The following is an 18,904-nucleotide window of genomic DNA, read 5'->3' on the forward strand; positions in this document are numbered from 1 at the left end:
ACATAGAGACCTTGGAGTGTAGGTTCATAGTTCCTTGCAAGTGGGGTCGCAGGTAGATAGGATAGTGAAGAAGGCAGTTGGTATGCTTGCCTTTATTGGTCAGCGCATTGAGTATCAGAGTTGGGAGGTCATGTTGTGGTGGTACAGGACATTAGTCAGGCCACTATTGGAATACTGCATGCAATTCTGATCTCCCTGTTATGGGAAGGATGTTGTGAAACTTGAAAGGGTTCAGAAAAGATTTACAGGGATGTTGCCAAGGTTGGAGTTTTTGATCTACAGGGAGAGGCTGAATAGACAGGGGCTATTTTCCCTGGAGTGTCGGAGACTGAGGGGTTACCTTATACGGGTTTATAAAATCATGAAGGACATGGATAGGGTAAATAGACAAGGTCTTTTCCCTGGCGAAGGGGAGTCCAAAACTAGAGGGCATAGGTTTAAGGTGAGACGGGAAAGATTTAAAAGGGACCTAAGGGGCAACTTTTTCATGCAAAGGGTTCTGCATGTATGGAATGAGCTGTCAGAGGAAGTCGTGGAGGCTGGTACAATTACAACATTTAAAAGGCATTTGGATGGGTATATGAATCGGAAGGGTTTAGAGGTGTAGGGGCCAAATGCTGGCAAATCGGACTAGATTTATTAAGGATATCTGGTCAGCATGGATGAGTTGGACCGAACAGTCTGTTTCTGTGCTGTATATCACTAATCCCTTTCTGGCTACCCTCACATATTATCATATTTACATAATATATACCTCATTAATTATAATTTGAAAATGGACAGGAAACAACTTGGCAGCCTTTATCTAAAAACAGTAAAATAAAAATAAGGAGTTAATTAACAAATATTTCACTATGACATAAACAAATTTTAAGTCAAATCCAGAGCTTTGAACATCAAGGAAGTAAAAGAATGGACTGAGGCAGAATGTGGAGGTGGAGGAGAACAGATGAAGGAGAGGATGGACCAGGGAGACGGTTCATTATTAGATCCACGAAGGGCAGGGAAGAATGGGCTTTGTCAGTTCTTTCTTTACCCCACTTCCCAATCTTTTCCAAGACACGTATGCAGACTCTTTTAAATAAACCTTACTCTCTAGCATATGCTCCAGCATTTCTCTAGAGCATATCACACATGCCCCTTGGTGTTAACAAATGCAGTTATATCAAGGCATAGAGAAAGTGGATAGCTAGAGACTTTTTCCCAGGATGGAAATGACTCTTACGAGGGGGCATAATTTTAAGTTGATTGGAGGAAGGTATAGGGGAGATGGTAGGTTCTTTACACAAAGAGTGGTGGGCTTGTGGAATGCGCTGCCGGCAGTGGTAGTGGAGTCAGATACTTTAGAGGCTTTTAAGCGACTCTTGGATAGGCACATGGAGGATAGTAAAATGTAGGGTATGTAGGGTAGCTTGATCTTAGTAGGATAATAGGTCAGCACAACATCGTGGGCCGAAGGGCCTGTACTGTGCGGTACTGTTCTATGTTCTTATATATATCAGTGTTGTTGGAGTTTGCGCTGTGTGAGCTGAAATAAAACTCTGATGAGTTAAGTATATGACTGGACTCTGTCTAGCCAGCTTTTAATCTCTGGCATTTAATGCTCTCTCTTCTTTCATACAAGAGAGGACTTCAGCTGCGTCCACTGTGTTCATTAGATACAGGATTTAGCATATTCACCCCATTCAAAATGGCAGCCAAGGCCCAAATCCACATGTCCTGCCTCTAAACCCAACATGCATGCACGCTCTAACACTGATGCATTCATTCCTTTATCATGGGGGAGGAAAACAGGGCCAGGAGATCACACACACGTGTTTCCTGAAGGCAGTGGCACATCTAAAAGTCCAGATGCTTCTACATAGAGTCATAGAGCTCTACAGCATACAAACAGAACCTTCGGTCCAACTCGTTCATGCCGATCAGATATCCTGAATTAATCTAGTCCTATTTGCCACTTAAAGCTGATTTTTGTTTGAGCAAGTCTTAAAACACAACTTGTGGGCTTTATAAGGTTTAGGAAAAGGTCTAAACCCGCCAGAAGGCTTTGAAGTAGTCAGATAACTCTTTTAGAAAATGTACTTTATTCCAAACAAGTTTCACAGTCTGCAAGATAATCAAACACAAATGTGTGGCTGCGAATGTAGTGAAATGGTAGGCCCTGTGGCCTTGGAATTTTGCTTGTCATTCATGTCCTCATGGTCTTGGTAGGTATGATGTGGATGTGCCAGTGTTGGACTGGAGTGGACAAGGTCAGACACGACACCAGGCTATAGTCCAACAGGTTTATTTGGAATCACAAGCTTTTGGAGCACTGCTCACTCATCAGGCAAAGTTCTTAGAAGGTTGCTAAGGGGTTATAAAATGAAGCATCATCTTTGACAAAGAAACCATGGAGGAAATAAGAATTAATTTTATGCACCAATGTACAATGATCTGCTGGATAGGTGGGGAAGCAGATTCAGTTGCAGCTTTGAAAGAGAATTGGTTAAATATTTGGAAAGAAGAAACTGGTAGATCAAAGAACAGGAGAAAGTCCGCTTAAATATAATGACTCTTTCAATGGACTAGCACAGGCACAAGGGGATGAATATGTTCCTTCTGACCTGTAAAGTTCTCTGATTTTATCTTTCTTCAGTAACTTTTATATCAAACAATTACTCATAAGATTGGATTGATAAAATGTATAGCATCCTTAATATTTCCATTAGAAGTGTCCACAAACATTAATAAGTAATATATATTCAACAGTTTATAATCACATGCACAACGTCTACAAAACCTTTCCTCTAACTCTGATATTTCTATTACAATTTTGCGTTGAATTTTCCCATGTGTTCTACCAATCACATTTCGAATGGAAACCACTCACACTGTAATTACACATGACTGCCAGAGGTGGGCGCTTCCGTTCTGCAATCTCCACAGCCCATGCTGTCAATAAAACCTCTGCTCCAGGCATCCCTACTTCTGAAATTGCGACCAATTTTGAAAAAGTCTTATTGAATGCAAAATCATACACAGCAATAGAAAACAACCCAAACCTATTTTCCAGCTCTTAAAGCAGGTTTCCACTGAAATTACAGAAGGAAGATGGCATGAGAGATCACCCCTTAACATGAATGCTAGAAAACAGAGAGCCCTGGAATCATAGTCAGCTCATCCACTTAACTGGATTATTTGTCCACTTACTGTTAAAGAGCACTTCAACACCTGCATGACAGGAATGTAGAAATTTCCCTCAAGAATCTTTGCATCTCTGTTCAAGTTTACCTGCCCGAAAATAATTAACCATAGATTAATACTTCAAGATTTAGTACACAAATAATTTAAGACATGCTACGGGGCAAGTGGAGGGTACTTGAGAGGAATGGATAACTTTGGACCAATTGTTCCAAAAGCTCTCTAACACGATCTTTTCCTCTTAAATGTTTGGGTTTCCAGTAAAGATGGACCCATCATTATTGTATCACGCAAAACTGTAAGTGAACCCAGGCTGCCCTAAAGAAGGGATGTTTTGGGCACAGCCAAAATATTGTCCCATGAAAGACAAAGGCAGTGAAAACAAATCCAGAGCACCCACGATGAAAATGGAGTGGCGAATAAGATGAGGAAGCAAAAATCTGCACATGATGGATGCCAGGTGGAAAATAGGATTAATATAGAAATTTGAAAGGGTAATTGAAAAAGCAAAGGAGAAGCAAAGAAGAGAGAAATTGGCAGCTAATGGAAAAAGAATTAAAAAGCTAACGGCCTATAAATAGTAAAAGGGAGATAAAAGAAGGAATGAGGTCAATAAGGGACGAGAAAGAGGATTTAGGCATGTAGGCAAGGGGCATGATTGAGGCATGAAATGAATATTTTGCTTCTATCTTTAGCAAGGAAGAAAATGATACACAAGTTGAGGGAAACAGGAGGTAGTTCAGACACATAAATGGTTTAAAAATTGGTAAAGAGGAACTATACAATAGGTTGTCTGTACATAAAAAGCCCAGAAATTACAGGCCAGCCCACTTAACTTGGGTGTGGAGCAAGCTTTAAGAAACAATAATTTGGGACAAAATAAGTAGTCATTTGAGCAAATATTTGTTAATTTAGAAAAGATAACACAGATATATTCTGGACAAATCATGTTTTTGTAAGGTATTGGATGCTTTCGATGACATTACAGAGACTGGTAATGAATCATAAAATCCCTACAGTGTGGAAACAGGCCATTTGGCCAATTGAATCCACACTGACCCTCCAAACAGCATCCCACACAGACATAACCCCCTACCCTATCCCTGTGACCCTGCACTTCCCATGGCTAATCCACCTAACCTGCACATCGCTGGATACCATGGGCAATTTATCATAGTGAAGCCACCAAATGAGGGCAATAATTTCCACCCTTGGCCAGCCTCTTTGACCCGAGCCCGTTACACACCAATCTTTCTCCCTCCCTCAGTCACCTACCATGCCCTGTGCAGCTTAGACAACTGTCAATTATAGCCTGGCACAGAAGAACAGTCCTCAAAGAGGAGAAAATGGTAGTCACTTGCTCCAAAGTCCAGTAAGAATCGCATTTCACTTGCTGCATACCTCTTTAAATGCAGTAGGGAATCTTGAGGCTCAAGTTACTCACGCATGGAGGAGGACATGATTGGGAATGGGAACTTATTTGTGGTGAGCTGGCTTTTTAATGATCGTGCAAGTGACAACATGTAGATGCATGCAAAAAGCAATTCCCACTGCCTGTTGTAGGACAGTTCCAACACCTTTAAAGTTCCGAGAATTTAGTTGCAAATTTCCATCCTGCTGTTGGGAGCCTGATTCTTAGTCTCTCACACTACTGAGTTTCACTGGCCTCTTGTTTCCCATTCCTGGGAGCATCACAAGATTCTAGCCACCATATAGGCAGATTGTAAATGGCTGCCTGTGATTTCACAATATCAGTAATTTTAAAAATGTCCCAATTTTAACTTAGGTTAATATTAGGAAGAGTCTGGGTCAAATGTTACTTTAACCTTCCATTGACATCAGTGTAGAGTAAACTCAGGTGTGTTGCAAAATGGGTGTCCAAACTGAACTCATCCAATCACTTTTAGATTAATGTTGAGACTACAATGTTGCATGATGGAATCTACATTTCACAGTGTTGTCATGTTGCCTTCTAAACTATTTTGAATTCTCAATGCTCCTCCACATCAAGTAAAAGATTGATTCCAGAGCTGAGGAATTTGTCTTTTCAAGAAAGGTTGGGCGGTTTAGGCCTATACTCTCTGGAGTTGAGAAGAATGAGAGGAAATCTAATTGAGGAGTATAGGATGTTAAAGGGGATTGACAACGAAGGCATAGAAAGGATGTTGGGCAATCAAAAGGAGATATAGTAGTTTTGGGATAAGGGGTGGCAGATTTGAAACAGAGATGAGGAGAAATTACTTCTCTCAAAGGGTCATGAATCTGTGGAATTCATTACCTCAGAGTGCAGTGGATGCTGGGATATTGAGTAAATTTAAGGAGGAGATAAACAGATTTTTAATTAGTAATGCGTTGAAGGGTTATAGAAAGCAGGCAAGAAAGTGGAGTTGAGACGGAGATGAGGTCATCCACAATTGTACTAAATGGCTGAGCAGAATCAAGGGCTGAATGGCCACATCCTGCTCCTAGTTCTTATGTTCTTAAAACATCTGCACAGAAGAAAACACATGGAAGAAAATAAACAGCAAATACAGCAACAAGGAGAATGACAGGAGGCGACTGATCAAAGAAGTAGGGTTTCAGGACTCAGTTGAAGATTGTACGGTGAGAAAGCCATTAGATTCATTCCCAAACAGGGGCACAATCCACCTAAAGGTCCAGAATAACAAGGCAAACTTGTACCCACCTTGTAAAGTGTTTGTAAGATTTTCAATGAATTGTGTAGTTGGGGATTGCATGGTGAGGTGCCTTTCATTGTGAGTTGAAGAAGGTGATGTGATTCTTTCTGATACATCCTCACAAGGCGCATGAAGAAATTATAAGGCATTGTACACCACCAGCATTCTGTAAAGAAATGGCACAGAAATGTTTGTGTAAAATAAAACACAGCCTCCTACTTGGTCACTGATCACACAGAACAGGATGGTGAGCTTTAGAGATAGAACATCCTTCAAACAGTTATGCTATTCAATTTGCTGATACTTTCCCCCAAAGAGCTCTGGAACAGCTGTTTGACCTTCAATGGAAACTGGGTTAATGTAGCATTTCCCCCAAAGTTCTGATCAGGAGATGATTTACTGCTTCAGCATCCTGTCCAGTCATTGTCACCCAAGATATCTGGCCTCTGAAGGCAGTATAGAAAATACAGAAAGAGTTGCATTTATATAGCACTTCTCAAACCTCAGAGCACCTTGATGAACTTTGTAATCAGTTAAGTATATGTTGAAGCATTGCCACTTTTGGATTATAAGAATTGCAAAAGCAAAAATTGCAAATTTCTTAATTATTTTCTTTGAATGGTAACAGTTAATTGCATTTAAATCCTTAGAAAAATGTTTAAAAATCTTACCAAGAATTTTAAAATAACTTTCTTCAAGTGAGAGAATGGATCTGTTTAAAGATTCCAGCAGCATTGCTGAGTACCCTGACTCTCCTAGAACAGCAACAAGTTCTGGTATTATAATGTAAACTCGCAATGTTTCCACACAAGTCGGAGATCGAGGTAACGATGGGATCAGGTTATTCTCAACTGCATTCTTCACCTGTAAAATTGTGAACATCAGCAACAGAAGTGCAAGTCCTTGACAATAATTAAAAGCCACTTTATCCACTTGGAGCAATAAAATAAGACCATAAGATATAGGAATGGGAGAAGGCTGTTTCAACTCTGCTCTTCTGCATTTTCCCCCATCCCTCGATTGCTTAAGAGGCCTATAATCTGTCCATTGCAGCTTTAAATTGTTCAAAGGTAACACATCCCAACCCTCTGAAACCTTCTTCAACTTGTCTCAGCACTTTACCAGTACATTAGCCCACTATGCTCATCTCTGCACTCTCCACTCCTCCCCAACACCACCACCCATTGGACCCTCACCCTTCTCCTGTGCTCCTGACCGTCAAGGCTCAAGGATTCATTAATAGCATCTCCCCACCCCACTTCCGCACCCTTGAAATCCTCAGTAACCTTACTCTAATACTCTTGCAATTAAGGCCAACATCCATATGATTTTCCTTTACTAAATGAATGATTTCCATTCCTGCTACCATGATTCTGAGTGTACATGGCGCGTTCTTTCTTAATGAGGTGCCCAAAGCTACCGTCTTATATGACCTAGCTGGACAATCAAGGATAATTAGGGATGGGCATCAAATGTTAGCCTTGCCAGTGTTTTCCACATCCCATGAAAGATCCATTAATTCCACTGCTCTCTTACCAGCATTACCTACACAGTGAAATGGTGTCTCACTGAACCTGAAAGGGCTGAGTCTTGGATTTCCTGGTAGCATTCTTGCCTCGCAAGCAGAATATTCAGGGTTAGATCATGAGCAAATGCAGGCCATTTAGCCCATTGAGTCTGTTCGCCATTCAGTTAGATCATGGCTGATCTGATAATCCTCAACTCGACTTTCCTGCCTTAATCCCATAATTTTTGATTCCCTTACACATTAAAAATTTGTTTATTTCAGCCTTGAATATATTTTATGACCCACTCTTGACAGCCCTCGGCAGTAAATCAAATCCTCAGATTCACTATCCTCTGATGGAAAAATATCCTCCTTACCTCTGTCGTAAATGGACGACTCTGTACTCTGAGATTATGCCCTCTGGTCCTAGAGTCTATCACAAGGGCAAACAATCTCTCTGAATCTAAGGATTCTTGGAAGATAACCACCAGTGCTTACATTTACATTTACATTACCTCTGTAGCTAATTCTTTCAAAATTCTAGGATGCATCCCATCAGGTCCAGGGGACTTATCACTCTTTAACCCCAACAGATATCCTTTCTACTGATCGCTATTGTGTTTGTGTCTTCTCTCCCTTTATCCCTTTCAATGAATCAGAGATGTTTAGGGATGGAAGAAAGTACTTTGCAGCATCTTAAGCTGTGAGAAGCTATAGGATTGATTAGTCTGTAACATTACCTGCAAAGTTAAGGAGTTTTTTGCCAAATTCATGAAGCCCTGATATACTGCAGACAAATCCAGGCCAGACGTCTCTCCGTTCGTTTTGAAATGGCCATTCTTGCTGTTTTGAAATACATAGTAAGAATGATTATTAATGCACTGTGGAAACAATACAATATTGTATTGGCTTCTTTGATATTGTAGATTCATTTGAAACACTGTATCTTTGTGCCCAACCAAATCTATGTAAGTCATTTGAAACAGAAAGAGATATGATATGTTGGAGCTCAAACACTCACTCTCATTGGGGAATTGTTCACTTTTACCACCTGGTAATGCAAAATCACCCATAGAGCTATAAGGTTTCTCTCTCACTAAAGAAAGACGACTGGCGGTGGTTTAACCTGATGGTCACCACATCTCAGGCACAGACAAAGGTTGAGAGGGAGGGATCTTCATGGTAATGTCAGCCAGAGAGTCAACCTATACTGTTTACATCATTCTTCATCGCAAACCAGCCATCCAGCCAACTGAGCTAACTGATCCCAGTAAAGTGATCTGATAAAGTGAATTGGTGATTTTATTTTACAGCGAGGGCTCAGAAAACATTTATAGAGATGATGTCGGGTCTGAAAGGTTTGAGTTATAGGGAGACGTTAAATAGGCTGGGGCTTTTTTCCCTGGAGTGTCGGAGGCTGAGGGGTGACCTTATAGAGGTTTTTAAAATCATGAGGGGCATTGATAGGGTGAATAGCCAAGGTCTTTTTTCCAGGGTAGGGGAGTCACAAACTAGAAGGCACAGGTTTAAGGTGACGGGGGAAAGATTTAAAAGGGACATGAGAGGCAACTTTTTCACACAGAAGTTGGTGCGTGTATGAAACGAGCTGCCAGAGGAAGTGGTGGAGGCTGGTACAATTACAACATTTAAAAGGCATTTCAATGAGTATATGATTAGGAAGGTGTTTACAGGGATATCGGCCAAATGCTGGCAAATGGGACTAGGTCAGATTGGGATATCTGGTCGGTGTGAATGGGTTGGACTAAGGCATCTGTTTCCATGCTGCACATCTCTATGACTCTATAACTCTTTCCCCACTCCACCACTCCTCCCTGGCAGGTAGTCAATAGGAACAGTCCCTGAAGAAATGGTAACGTTTGGGCCCAACATTGTCAGCATTTAACCTCATCAGTCCTCGTGAAGGGCAGAGCCTCTCCAATTAAAATTGATCCTACATAACCATTGCTGCATCAACAACAGCAAATTGCCTTTATATGACACCTCAAATGCAAAGAAACTTCCAATATTCACTGGACTGTCATGGGACAGAAATCTGATGCCAATTCAAAGAAAAAGGCATTAGGTGATTTGATCCAAAAGTTTAGATTAAAAAGATTTTTTTTAACGAATTCTTTAAAGGAGGAAAGTGGAGGGTCAGAGAGAGAGAGATAGCACGAACTGCAGATGCTGGAGTCAGAGTCAATACAGTGTGGAGCTGGAGGAACACAGCAGGTCAGGCAGCTTCAGAGGGGCAGGAGTTCCCCTCACAACAGAGGCAGCTTCTCAATTGCAGATAGTGCTGGTACATGGCTGAATGAAGGGTGTAAACCCAAAACATCGATTTTTCTGCTCCTCTGATGCTGCCTGACCTGCTGTGTTCCTCCAGCTCTGCACTGTATTGAAGTGGAGGGACAGAAATGTTTTTAGCAGGAATTCCAGAACTTAGGGCAGAGACGTTGTCAGCAAGGCCACCAATGGTGAGTTGAAGGAAATTGCAGCTGCACAAGATGTCCATATTGTATTTTCTTCTGACACTTTGAAAACATTCAGCTCCTTAAACTACTTTGTGGCAAAACAGCACAATGAAGTTCCCCTCACAACAGAGGCAGCTTCTCAATTGTAGGTAATGCCTGAAATACTGAAATGAGCTGTATCCAAATTTCTGGAAGATTGATGGGGTGAAGACTGTAATTGAATGGGTGGAAAGTGTTTGACAAAAATTGACTAGTCAATGAATTCCCAAACTGAACATAACTATTAGAGAAGAGGAGGGAGAGATAGACCTATCACTTGACAAAGCTTGACAATTCAACATAGTGCAGGAAAAACAGGCAGAATAACAAAATCAGCCTTGAACAGCATCACATTGCACAACTTTTTTGGCTACTCCAACTTTCAGCTTGTTTCATTGTATGAACCTCCTCAAGAAGATTGAGCAAAGTAAATGCAAAAAGTAAAATGTATCCTAATGATTTTTTGGTAAAGAACTTGGGACCTGTCTTTTGGTTTGGGCCTAGGCAATAAAGCAAGGAACTTAAATAGAAGCTGTAACAAGTTCACTTAAGATATTTTGGGGCTCATAATTAGCCAATAACACATTTGTTTACCTGACATCCAGGAAACTTCCACACAGAACTTGAGGAGAAGAAAATGCCCGAACGATTGCCCTGTAATTGACATTCAAAAAGAAATTACAGTCATAGAGTTCTACAGCACGGAAACAGACCCTTCAGTCCAATTCACCCACGCTGACCAGATATCCTAAACTGATCTAGCCCCATTTGCCTGCATTTATCCTGTATCCCTCCAAACCCTTCCTATTCATGTACCCGTCCAGGTACCTTTTAAATGTTGTAGTTGTACCCACCTCCACCACTTCCTCTGGCAGCTCGTTCCATACACGCACCACCCTCTGCGTGAAAAAGTTGCCCCTTAGGTCCCTTTTAAATCTTTCCCCTCTCCCTTAAACCTATGCCCTCTAGGTTTTGGACTCCCCTACCCAGGGAAAAAGAGCTTGGCTATTCACCCTATGCATGCCCTTCATGATTTTAAAAACCTCTATAAGGTCATCCCTCAGCCTCTGACACTCCAGGGAAGAAAGCCCCAGTCTATTCAGCCTCTCCCTTTAGTTCAAATCCTCCAATCACTGCAACACCCTTGTAAATCTTTTCTGAACCATTTCAAGTGTAACAACGTCGTTCCTATAGCAGGGAGACCAGATTGAATGCAGTTTTCCAAAAGTGGCCTAACCAATGTCCTATACAGTTGCAACATGTACAGCCCAGCTCCTATACTCAATGTGCTGACCAATGAAGGTAAGCGTGCCAAATGCCTTTGTAACCACCAAAAGAACTTTGGATGCTGTAAATCAGAAACAAAAACAGAAATTGCTGGATAAGCTCAGCAAGTATGGCAGCATCTGTGGAGAGAAATCAAACCCGAAACGTTAACTGCGATTTGTCTCCATGGATGCTGCCAGACCTGCTGAGCTTATCCAGCAATTTCTGTTTTTGTTGCCTGCATAACCACTCCGTCTACCTGTGGCTCCACTTTCAAGGAACCATGCACCTACACGCCTGGGTCCCTTTGTTTGGCAATACTCCCCAGGGCCTTACCATTGACTTTATAAGTCCTGCACTGATTGCCTCACCAAAATGCAACACCTCACATTGATCTAAATTAAGCTCCATCTGCCACTCTTTGGCCCACCTGATCAAGATCCTGTTGTACTCTGAGGTCACCTTCTTCAATGTCCACTACACCACGAATTTTGGTGTCATCTGCAAACGTACTAGCCATACCTCCTATATTCACATCCAAGTCATTTCTATAAATGACAAAAAACAGTGGACCCAGCAAAGATCCTTACAGCAAACCACTGGTGCACCATTAATTCATTTTTTTAATGGAGAAATGTCTATGGTACTTTATAGACTATTGCTAATTATCTCTCGTTTTTAAATGTTAAACACTTCTATTTATTTAAATGGTAGATTGGGGCTTCATCATGTGGCTGATTGGCCTACTGTTGATTCTATTGATTATCTTCTTCATATATCTCTGTACGACAAGAGACTGGAATTTAAATTATCTGATGTTTGTCACTTTAACATCAGTAAGGGAATGTCAGATTTAACACTGACAGGTAACATGTGTTTGCATGGAGGAGATCAATACAAAAGGTATTCATAAACAGGCATTAATAAGAAATTGTATGGAAATTGAGGATGGCAAAATGAATTTCTCAGGAAGGCAACTTACTTTCTCTTGTTTTTGTTCAATTCCTGCTCCAGTAAATTGTCCACTGTCATGATTCGCCTGAAAGCACTGAGTGTGGAGAGGGCAGATTGGTCAGTAGAGGACACCAAATCCTAAAGAGAAAAATAAACCAAGAGGATTAAATGTACACGAGGGACACTGACGGGAAACATCAATTCTCTACAATAGAGACAATGTTCTTTCTCCACAATCCTGTAATTCTCCATCCTTCACATCCACATTCAATCACTTCTGAAAATTATTTTTGAATCTGTTTCAGTTTTATTAAATGGTTAATTAAGGAAATTATAAATGAAATGGATGGACAGGGGAAGAGTTCTGTTTAACTCACTTGGTTAGTGTATGTTTCAGAATAACATCCACAGCATGGGTTTGTCTCCACGAGGTAGACTTGGGGCTAGTCTCCTTGCCTTGCCTGGCCTGAGCGGGGAAGTGAATGGCAAAGTACTAGCGACAAAGCTACCAAGAATGAAACTTCACCAGATTCCGAGGCAAGGACTTGAACAGAATAGACCAAAAAACAATGCTGGAGAAACTCAGCTGGTCTTGCAGCATCTTTGGAGAGAAAAACGGAGTGAACATTTTGAAACATTAATTGTTTCTCTCTCCACAGCTGCTGCCAGACATTCTTAGTTCCTCTGTTTTTGTTTTGGATCTCCAGTATCAGTAGTTCTTCGTTTTAGTTTTATACGGATGGAATGGAATTGAATTAAAAATGGAAAAGTCAGTTTTCAAATATGAAACAATGATCTGAAATGTTTTTGAGCCAAATGAATGTCCATTCCCATTGTACAGTCTTGCACACTAGTACTGCTTATTGCAACACTACACTGACTTAAGGAGTACTTAGATTCTTACCACTGCACGATCACACTCTGCAAAGCTTTGGTTTCCTCCTGCAAATATTCTTCTCACAACTGACTTTGTTTCATGATCTGTCAAGATGTATGAATACAGGTTAGGTGGACATCAATGTCATTCAAAGTATGTGTTGACCTGTTCTTCCCTATGTAATGTGTTCAGTTTATATTTATGACTCTTTTCTATCTTGTTCTTCCAACGCAAATTTATTTGCCCATGTTTGGAATGGAAAAAGCCTATAGAATTACACATTGACTGAAGAATTTACAGTGTCACCATTGTGGGGGTGGGGGGGCAACATATGGTGACAGCAATACATGTTTACATTGGGATTTTCTATTATAAATAAGAATTCAAAATGTGAAAGTGAATAAAAATAAGGACTGAAATTGAAAGTTTAAAATGAGAACTGAATTATTTCTATAGATCTCGGTATGGTTGTCCACAGACCTGAAAAATTATTTTAAACATTAGTTTAATTATTTAACTTGTTTAATTTTATATTCCCTGTGGGCACATGACGTTGACTAGTTTTAACTGTTTTTCAAATAACATCGAAGTCTGGCTGAAATTGCAAAGTATTGGACCACAGATCAACATTAACGTTTACATTTTCTGCACAATGGGGAATAGAGTCTTACATTGCTCACCATTTCCATTTCCATTCTTGTTGACTATATCCATTATGTTGACGAGAAGAGGCACTAGCTGATCTTTGGTTTCTCTATTTCCAAGTTGCCCTTTGTCTCCACGACCAAAGGAATAGATCTTCCCAGATGATTGAACGAAGACAAGTGTGTGGTAACTGTTTAAAATAAACACATCATAACGTTCCACGATTTTTCCTGGTTTTGCATTGCTGATTAGCTCTAAACAATGCAAAATTTCTCTTAGTCTTGCAGCTTTGGATGCGAAGTAATTCTAAATATTCACTCCTACTGATTACTAAGAAAGTGTAACTAAAATAGAGCTGTTCCATTTTCCATTCACTTCCTACTGTCTTCTCATTCCAATGCTGTTAGTTTTGATGCCAATTTTTTTTCTCTTTACTCATGGGATGTAGGCATCACTGGCTAGGTCAGCATTTATTGCCTACCTCTAACTAACAGTCAATCACATGGTTATGGTTCTGGAGTCACATGTAAGCTAGGAACAAAAACAAAGTTGCTGAAAAAGCTCAGCAGGTCTGGCAGCATCTGTGAAGGGAAAAAACAGAGTTAACATTTCAGGTCTGGTGACCCTTCCTCAGAACTTTTCATTGTCCGGTGTCCACAGTTCTGAGGAAGGGTCACTGGACCCGAAACGTTAACTCTGTTTTATCCTTCACAGATGCTGAGCTGCTGAGCTTTTCCAGCAACTTTGGTTTTGTTCCTGATTTACAGCATCCACAGTTCTTTCGGTTTTTACATGTAAGCTGGTATAGATGGCAGGTTTACTTCCCTTCAGTGCACTGGTGAATCAGGTGGAGTTTTTACAATAATGGTTACACAAACTCTAGGCCACCATTTTACTAAGAACATTTTCTAAAAGAATGAATTCAAATTTCACTACTTTCTATGGTGGGATTCAAACCTATGGTCCCAGAACATTAAACAGAGGGTCATAGATTACTGGCATAATGAAATTACTACACCACCATCTCCCCAGGCTATACATACTTGGCAAGTGCCAAAAACCAATGGGACCTAGTGAGAAGAGTAGAATTGTCCCTTGGAGCTCCACAATAGAAGTCCAGACTTCTGCAGTGCCAGGCTTCCACCAATTATTCCCAAGCCACACTCTCAAATATCTCTCCACTCAGGCTCCTCAAAGTCTGAATGTCCACTTGCCACACTTAAACCACACACTCAGCTATTATTTATTCACAAATAAGAAATAGATCTTAACAATCTAAAACTGTCACTGAACTGTACGGATAATGAAACAGTTGACCAGATGAAGTTACATGGCACATGGCAATCTGTGTTATGTGACTAATGTATTGCATAATTTCAAATCTTTCTGGTTCCCACATAAGAAAGAGTCAAAGAGACATAGCTTCATTTAATTTGATTTCTTGTTTTCAGATCGCACCTTCCACAAGCTATTTGAGAAACTTTCTTTCCAAATATCTGGTAACCGACCAGATGAGGTTTAGTCTCATCCTCTGTAGAGTTGTGTCCAAGTTGCCCATAACACCCCGCTCCAAAGGTGAAAACAAGCCCATCCTAAAGGAAAAACAATGAATTGAGGACATGTTACATCTGATCCCAAGGGAAATCTTTGGTTTTATTATATAGGCTGCAAACAATGGTAAAGCTCCCAAATTGTCACTTTTAATGTTAGGATATCCCCACACCTGAATAAAGATGATTTAAGTGCTTCTGAACAAACCTTTGTCAGAACAGCAGTGTGCTCTTCTCCACAAGCGACATGGACAACCTTCTTACAATCCAACAGCTTTACGTGGCTAGGCTTATGTCTATCTGTAAGAACGATTGAAAGCTTGATGAAGTAACATTCCTTCTACTATTTCCAAAGCAATCACCTGTTCTGGGGTATTTTGAAGAGGAGGTGTCTCACTAAATGAAAACCATTAAATGAATCATTATTATTCTGACTTTTGTATTCCACTCAATATTGTTATAAACCTCTTTCCGGTCAGTCTCCACGATTGACGTAGGGGAAACCTCCTGTTGTAAAGTGCTCTATGTTATGTGTTTTTTTGCATCAGGAATTTGTCAAGAAAACATGATAAGAATAAAAAATTACTAGTGCGCACGTGATTTTAAACAGAAATAAATTATCATAAATTGAGTAAATTTCAAGTAAATTAGGGATAAATAGGGAGGTAGTGACAATGTGGTAAAATTATTTGAGCTAGTACCCCAGAGGCTTAGGATTATTGTCCTTGGGTAAATAGACAAAAATTCAATTCAGAAAATGTGGGATTGAGAGCTAGCTTCTATAATGGTGACCATGAAATAATTGATTGCCTTTTGAAGATTCCATCATCCTTATGTGGTCAGGCCTGCATGTGACTCCATACCCACAACAATGAACCTCCCTCTCAATTTACCTGGGAAAAACAAGGGTTCAAGAGCTTTCCACTTTTTACACAATAGTTTCATTGTAAAATTATTCGACAGGTATTACATCTTGTTGACAGAGACTTAACTGAGCTTTTAAGAGTGTAGTCAGCAAGAATTATTGATGAATGCATTCTCTGGCCCTGATAAGTTGAATTTATATTTATGGAACCTAAACGTCCTCCATTCCATGTGAAATTCCATGGATTTTTAAATTGTTTTAATGTTCTTTAATGATAGTTCAGTTTCATCTTCTATCTGTATCCCAATCATTATTTTGCTTGTTACTTCCTGATTCTCTGCCTGTGAAAATTTTTCAAAGCAAACATCTGCTTAGCTGACTTGATGATATCATTGTTGCTGGATGCAAAACTGGAATTAATATGAGGAAAGGTGAAACCTATGCCACAGAAATCATTAGGTCATTGTGGGCAGCTTTCTTTGAGGTCAGTAGAGTTGATGAACTTAAACACTAAACACAAAATTAGATCCATTGTTAAATGATTCTCTGGTTTTGGATGGATGCAAACCTTTGTTTGAAAGTGGAACTAGTAGAAACGAAAAGGAGGGGTAACTGTTTCTGTAAAGGTTCTTACCCTCTGTGTCCTTGAGTCCCAGCTGTCCGTGATTATTTCTTCCCCATCCAAACACCGCCCCAGAGAGAGACAGGGCGAAGCTGTGTTCTCCTCCTGCAGTGATCTGTGCCACTGGCATCCCAATGAGGGATATCACACGCTGATGATTGTGCTGGGAGGCATCTGTTGTACCAAGACCGAGCTGGCCATAAGTGTTCTGTCCCCAGGCAAAGAGTTGACCGTCTTTCAGCATAAAAGAAGTAAGAATAATAAAAAAACCTTTGGCGAAAGTAAGTGTATTCTAAGTTTCAAATTATCATGTTTACAAGAAAACTTAAATACAGGAAACTTATTTCTATTTTAGTTCAATTTTTGTATGTTGCTGAATGTCAATAAGATTCATGGCTTTGAACAGTTAGTTCTACCCGGTGAACAAACACTTCTCCTACAGTACAAATACCTCAATATGAGGTAAAGTTAGCAAAGTCCCAGCAGACCATAGAGGTGGTCTCTCATTAGAGAAGGACAAATGCTGGTGGGTTGAACCCGAGGGTCACCACACCTCAGGCTAGGGGTGAGTTTGGGAAGGCAGGACCTTTATGGTAACCTCAGCTAGTACAGGAAATGAACCTGCATTGTTGGTATCACTCTGCATCACAAAGCAGCCATCCCAGCCAACCGACCCACAAGCCTCAAGATATGATGTTCCACTCAGTGGTCTTGTTGTGATGTTATCTTGTTAGAAATGTAGTTTAGGTTGATAAACAACTGCAAATAATTAGATAGGACACGTATTGATAGCAAAAACACTTAAAGCCAAAGATTCATGAGAACAAGAAGACAATCATTCAAGGAGCCATCAGAGTGAGCAGAAAATGTCAGCAAGGTCTACCCTGAATTTAGGAGAAACCTGGAAGGGGACATAGGGATAACACACAAGTGCTATCAATTAAGTTAACGTACTTCCTCCTAACAGACAAAACAAAAAGGTGTAAACAATAATTAAATCAAAAAGAGTAGGCCTTGAAAATGATATGGCTCTATTTCACTTAGATGTGAAAACAAAATGTTCATTACAGGAGAGGTATGGGAACTATAAAACCTGAAATATCCAACTGATAAAAGATAGCAAGCAAAGATCCTTATGATACAAACAGCAGGAGACAATGGGATCAAACAACACTCATGTGAAAAATAGAAACGTGTGCAAAGCTAAAGACAGAAAAAATAAACAAAAACAGAAATTGCTGGAAAAGCTCAGCAGGTCTGGCAATATCAGTGGAGAGAAATCAGAGTTAATGCTTTGAGTGACCCTTCTTCAGAACAGTCCTGAGGAAGGGTCACTCAACCTGAAATATTAACTCTGATTTCTCTCCACTGATGTTGCCAGGCCTGCTGAGCTTTTCCAGCAATTTCAGTTTTTGTTTCTGATTTACAGCGTCCATACTTTTTTCAGATTTTGTTTTACAGAAAAAATAAACATCCTTTTACTGATAAACTTTTAACAAAGGATTAGTTTATTTTTGAAAAGTGTAAGGGAGAGATATAAGGAAATTTTATATAGCAGTTATACAACATAACAAACAAATTGACCAGATAAAAGTTCACAACTTCATAAGGGAATCTTCACTAAAATAATTGAGGAATAAGGTTAAATGATACAGCAACATGTGAAATTGGGTAAGAATTGCAAGGTTTTTCAAAACAGGGGGGATCAATATAAAAGTAAAACCCTGTCACTGTAGATTTCAGAAGTATTAGAAACCCTCATATAATGCTCGAAAAGATATTTTCTCTAAACGGAGAAGATACCTTCATTGTTTGGGGTTTCAAGGTAAAATTTTACTTTAAATGTTGACTGATATTTTTATTCTTTAAAATTCCTAGATATTCTTGAATAGTTTAAAATAACATCAAGCTGGGTTTTATTGGATATGGTGTTATAACTTTTGATTTTTTTTTCATCATGGCAGGTTACTTACCATTTAAAGTTGATTACTTTTTAATTCCTACTAATAAAATGGCAAGATTACTAAATCATCTCATTAATGATTTTCTGTTATGACAGAACAAATCCTTTTCTCTCGCAAGCTCCCTAAACTGGCCAAGTACAAATTCTGAAGAGAGAAATCCAGACCCTTAAAATATGGGATAGTAAGAACTGCCAATGCTGGAGTCAGAGATTACGCAGTGTGGAGCTGGAGAAACACAGCAGGCCAGGCAGCATTAGAGGAGCAGGAAAGTTGACGTTTC

The 18,904-nt window shown here is 39.9% G+C and overlaps 1 protein-coding gene across 4 annotated transcripts in view; it reads right to left on the reverse strand.

Moving 5' to 3' along the window:
* LOC109935898 (probable E3 ubiquitin-protein ligase HERC3) overlaps window positions 1–18,904 on the reverse strand; it is a 56,470-nt gene that overhangs the window by 27,081 nt on the left and 10,485 nt on the right. For all 4 annotated transcript variants that reach the window (XM_048615306.1, XM_048615241.1, XM_048615404.1 and 1 more), the window contains exons 4-14: window positions 16,673–16,894; window positions 15,382–15,473; window positions 15,082–15,215; window positions 13,659–13,813; window positions 13,006–13,082; window positions 12,130–12,239; window positions 10,476–10,535; window positions 8,109–8,211; window positions 6,533–6,725; window positions 5,870–6,027; window positions 3,193–3,273 (exon numbers count right to left, since the gene is read on the reverse strand). In XM_048615306.1, the coding sequence (XP_048471263.1) occupies window positions 3,193–3,273; window positions 5,870–6,027; window positions 6,533–6,725; window positions 8,109–8,211; window positions 10,476–10,535; window positions 12,130–12,239; window positions 13,006–13,082; window positions 13,659–13,813; window positions 15,082–15,215; window positions 15,382–15,473; window positions 16,673–16,894 (1,385 nt within the window). The remainder of the gene's footprint in view (window positions 1–3,192; window positions 3,274–5,869; window positions 6,028–6,532; window positions 6,726–8,108; window positions 8,212–10,475; window positions 10,536–12,129; window positions 12,240–13,005; window positions 13,083–13,658; window positions 13,814–15,081; window positions 15,216–15,381; window positions 15,474–16,672; window positions 16,895–18,904) is intronic.

The sequence above is a fragment of the Rhincodon typus genome, chromosome 1, assembly GCF_021869965.1.
Source record: "Rhincodon typus isolate 14 chromosome 1, sRhiTyp1.1, whole genome shotgun sequence".
NCBI lineage: Eukaryota > Metazoa > Chordata > Chondrichthyes > Orectolobiformes > Rhincodontidae > Rhincodon > Rhincodon typus.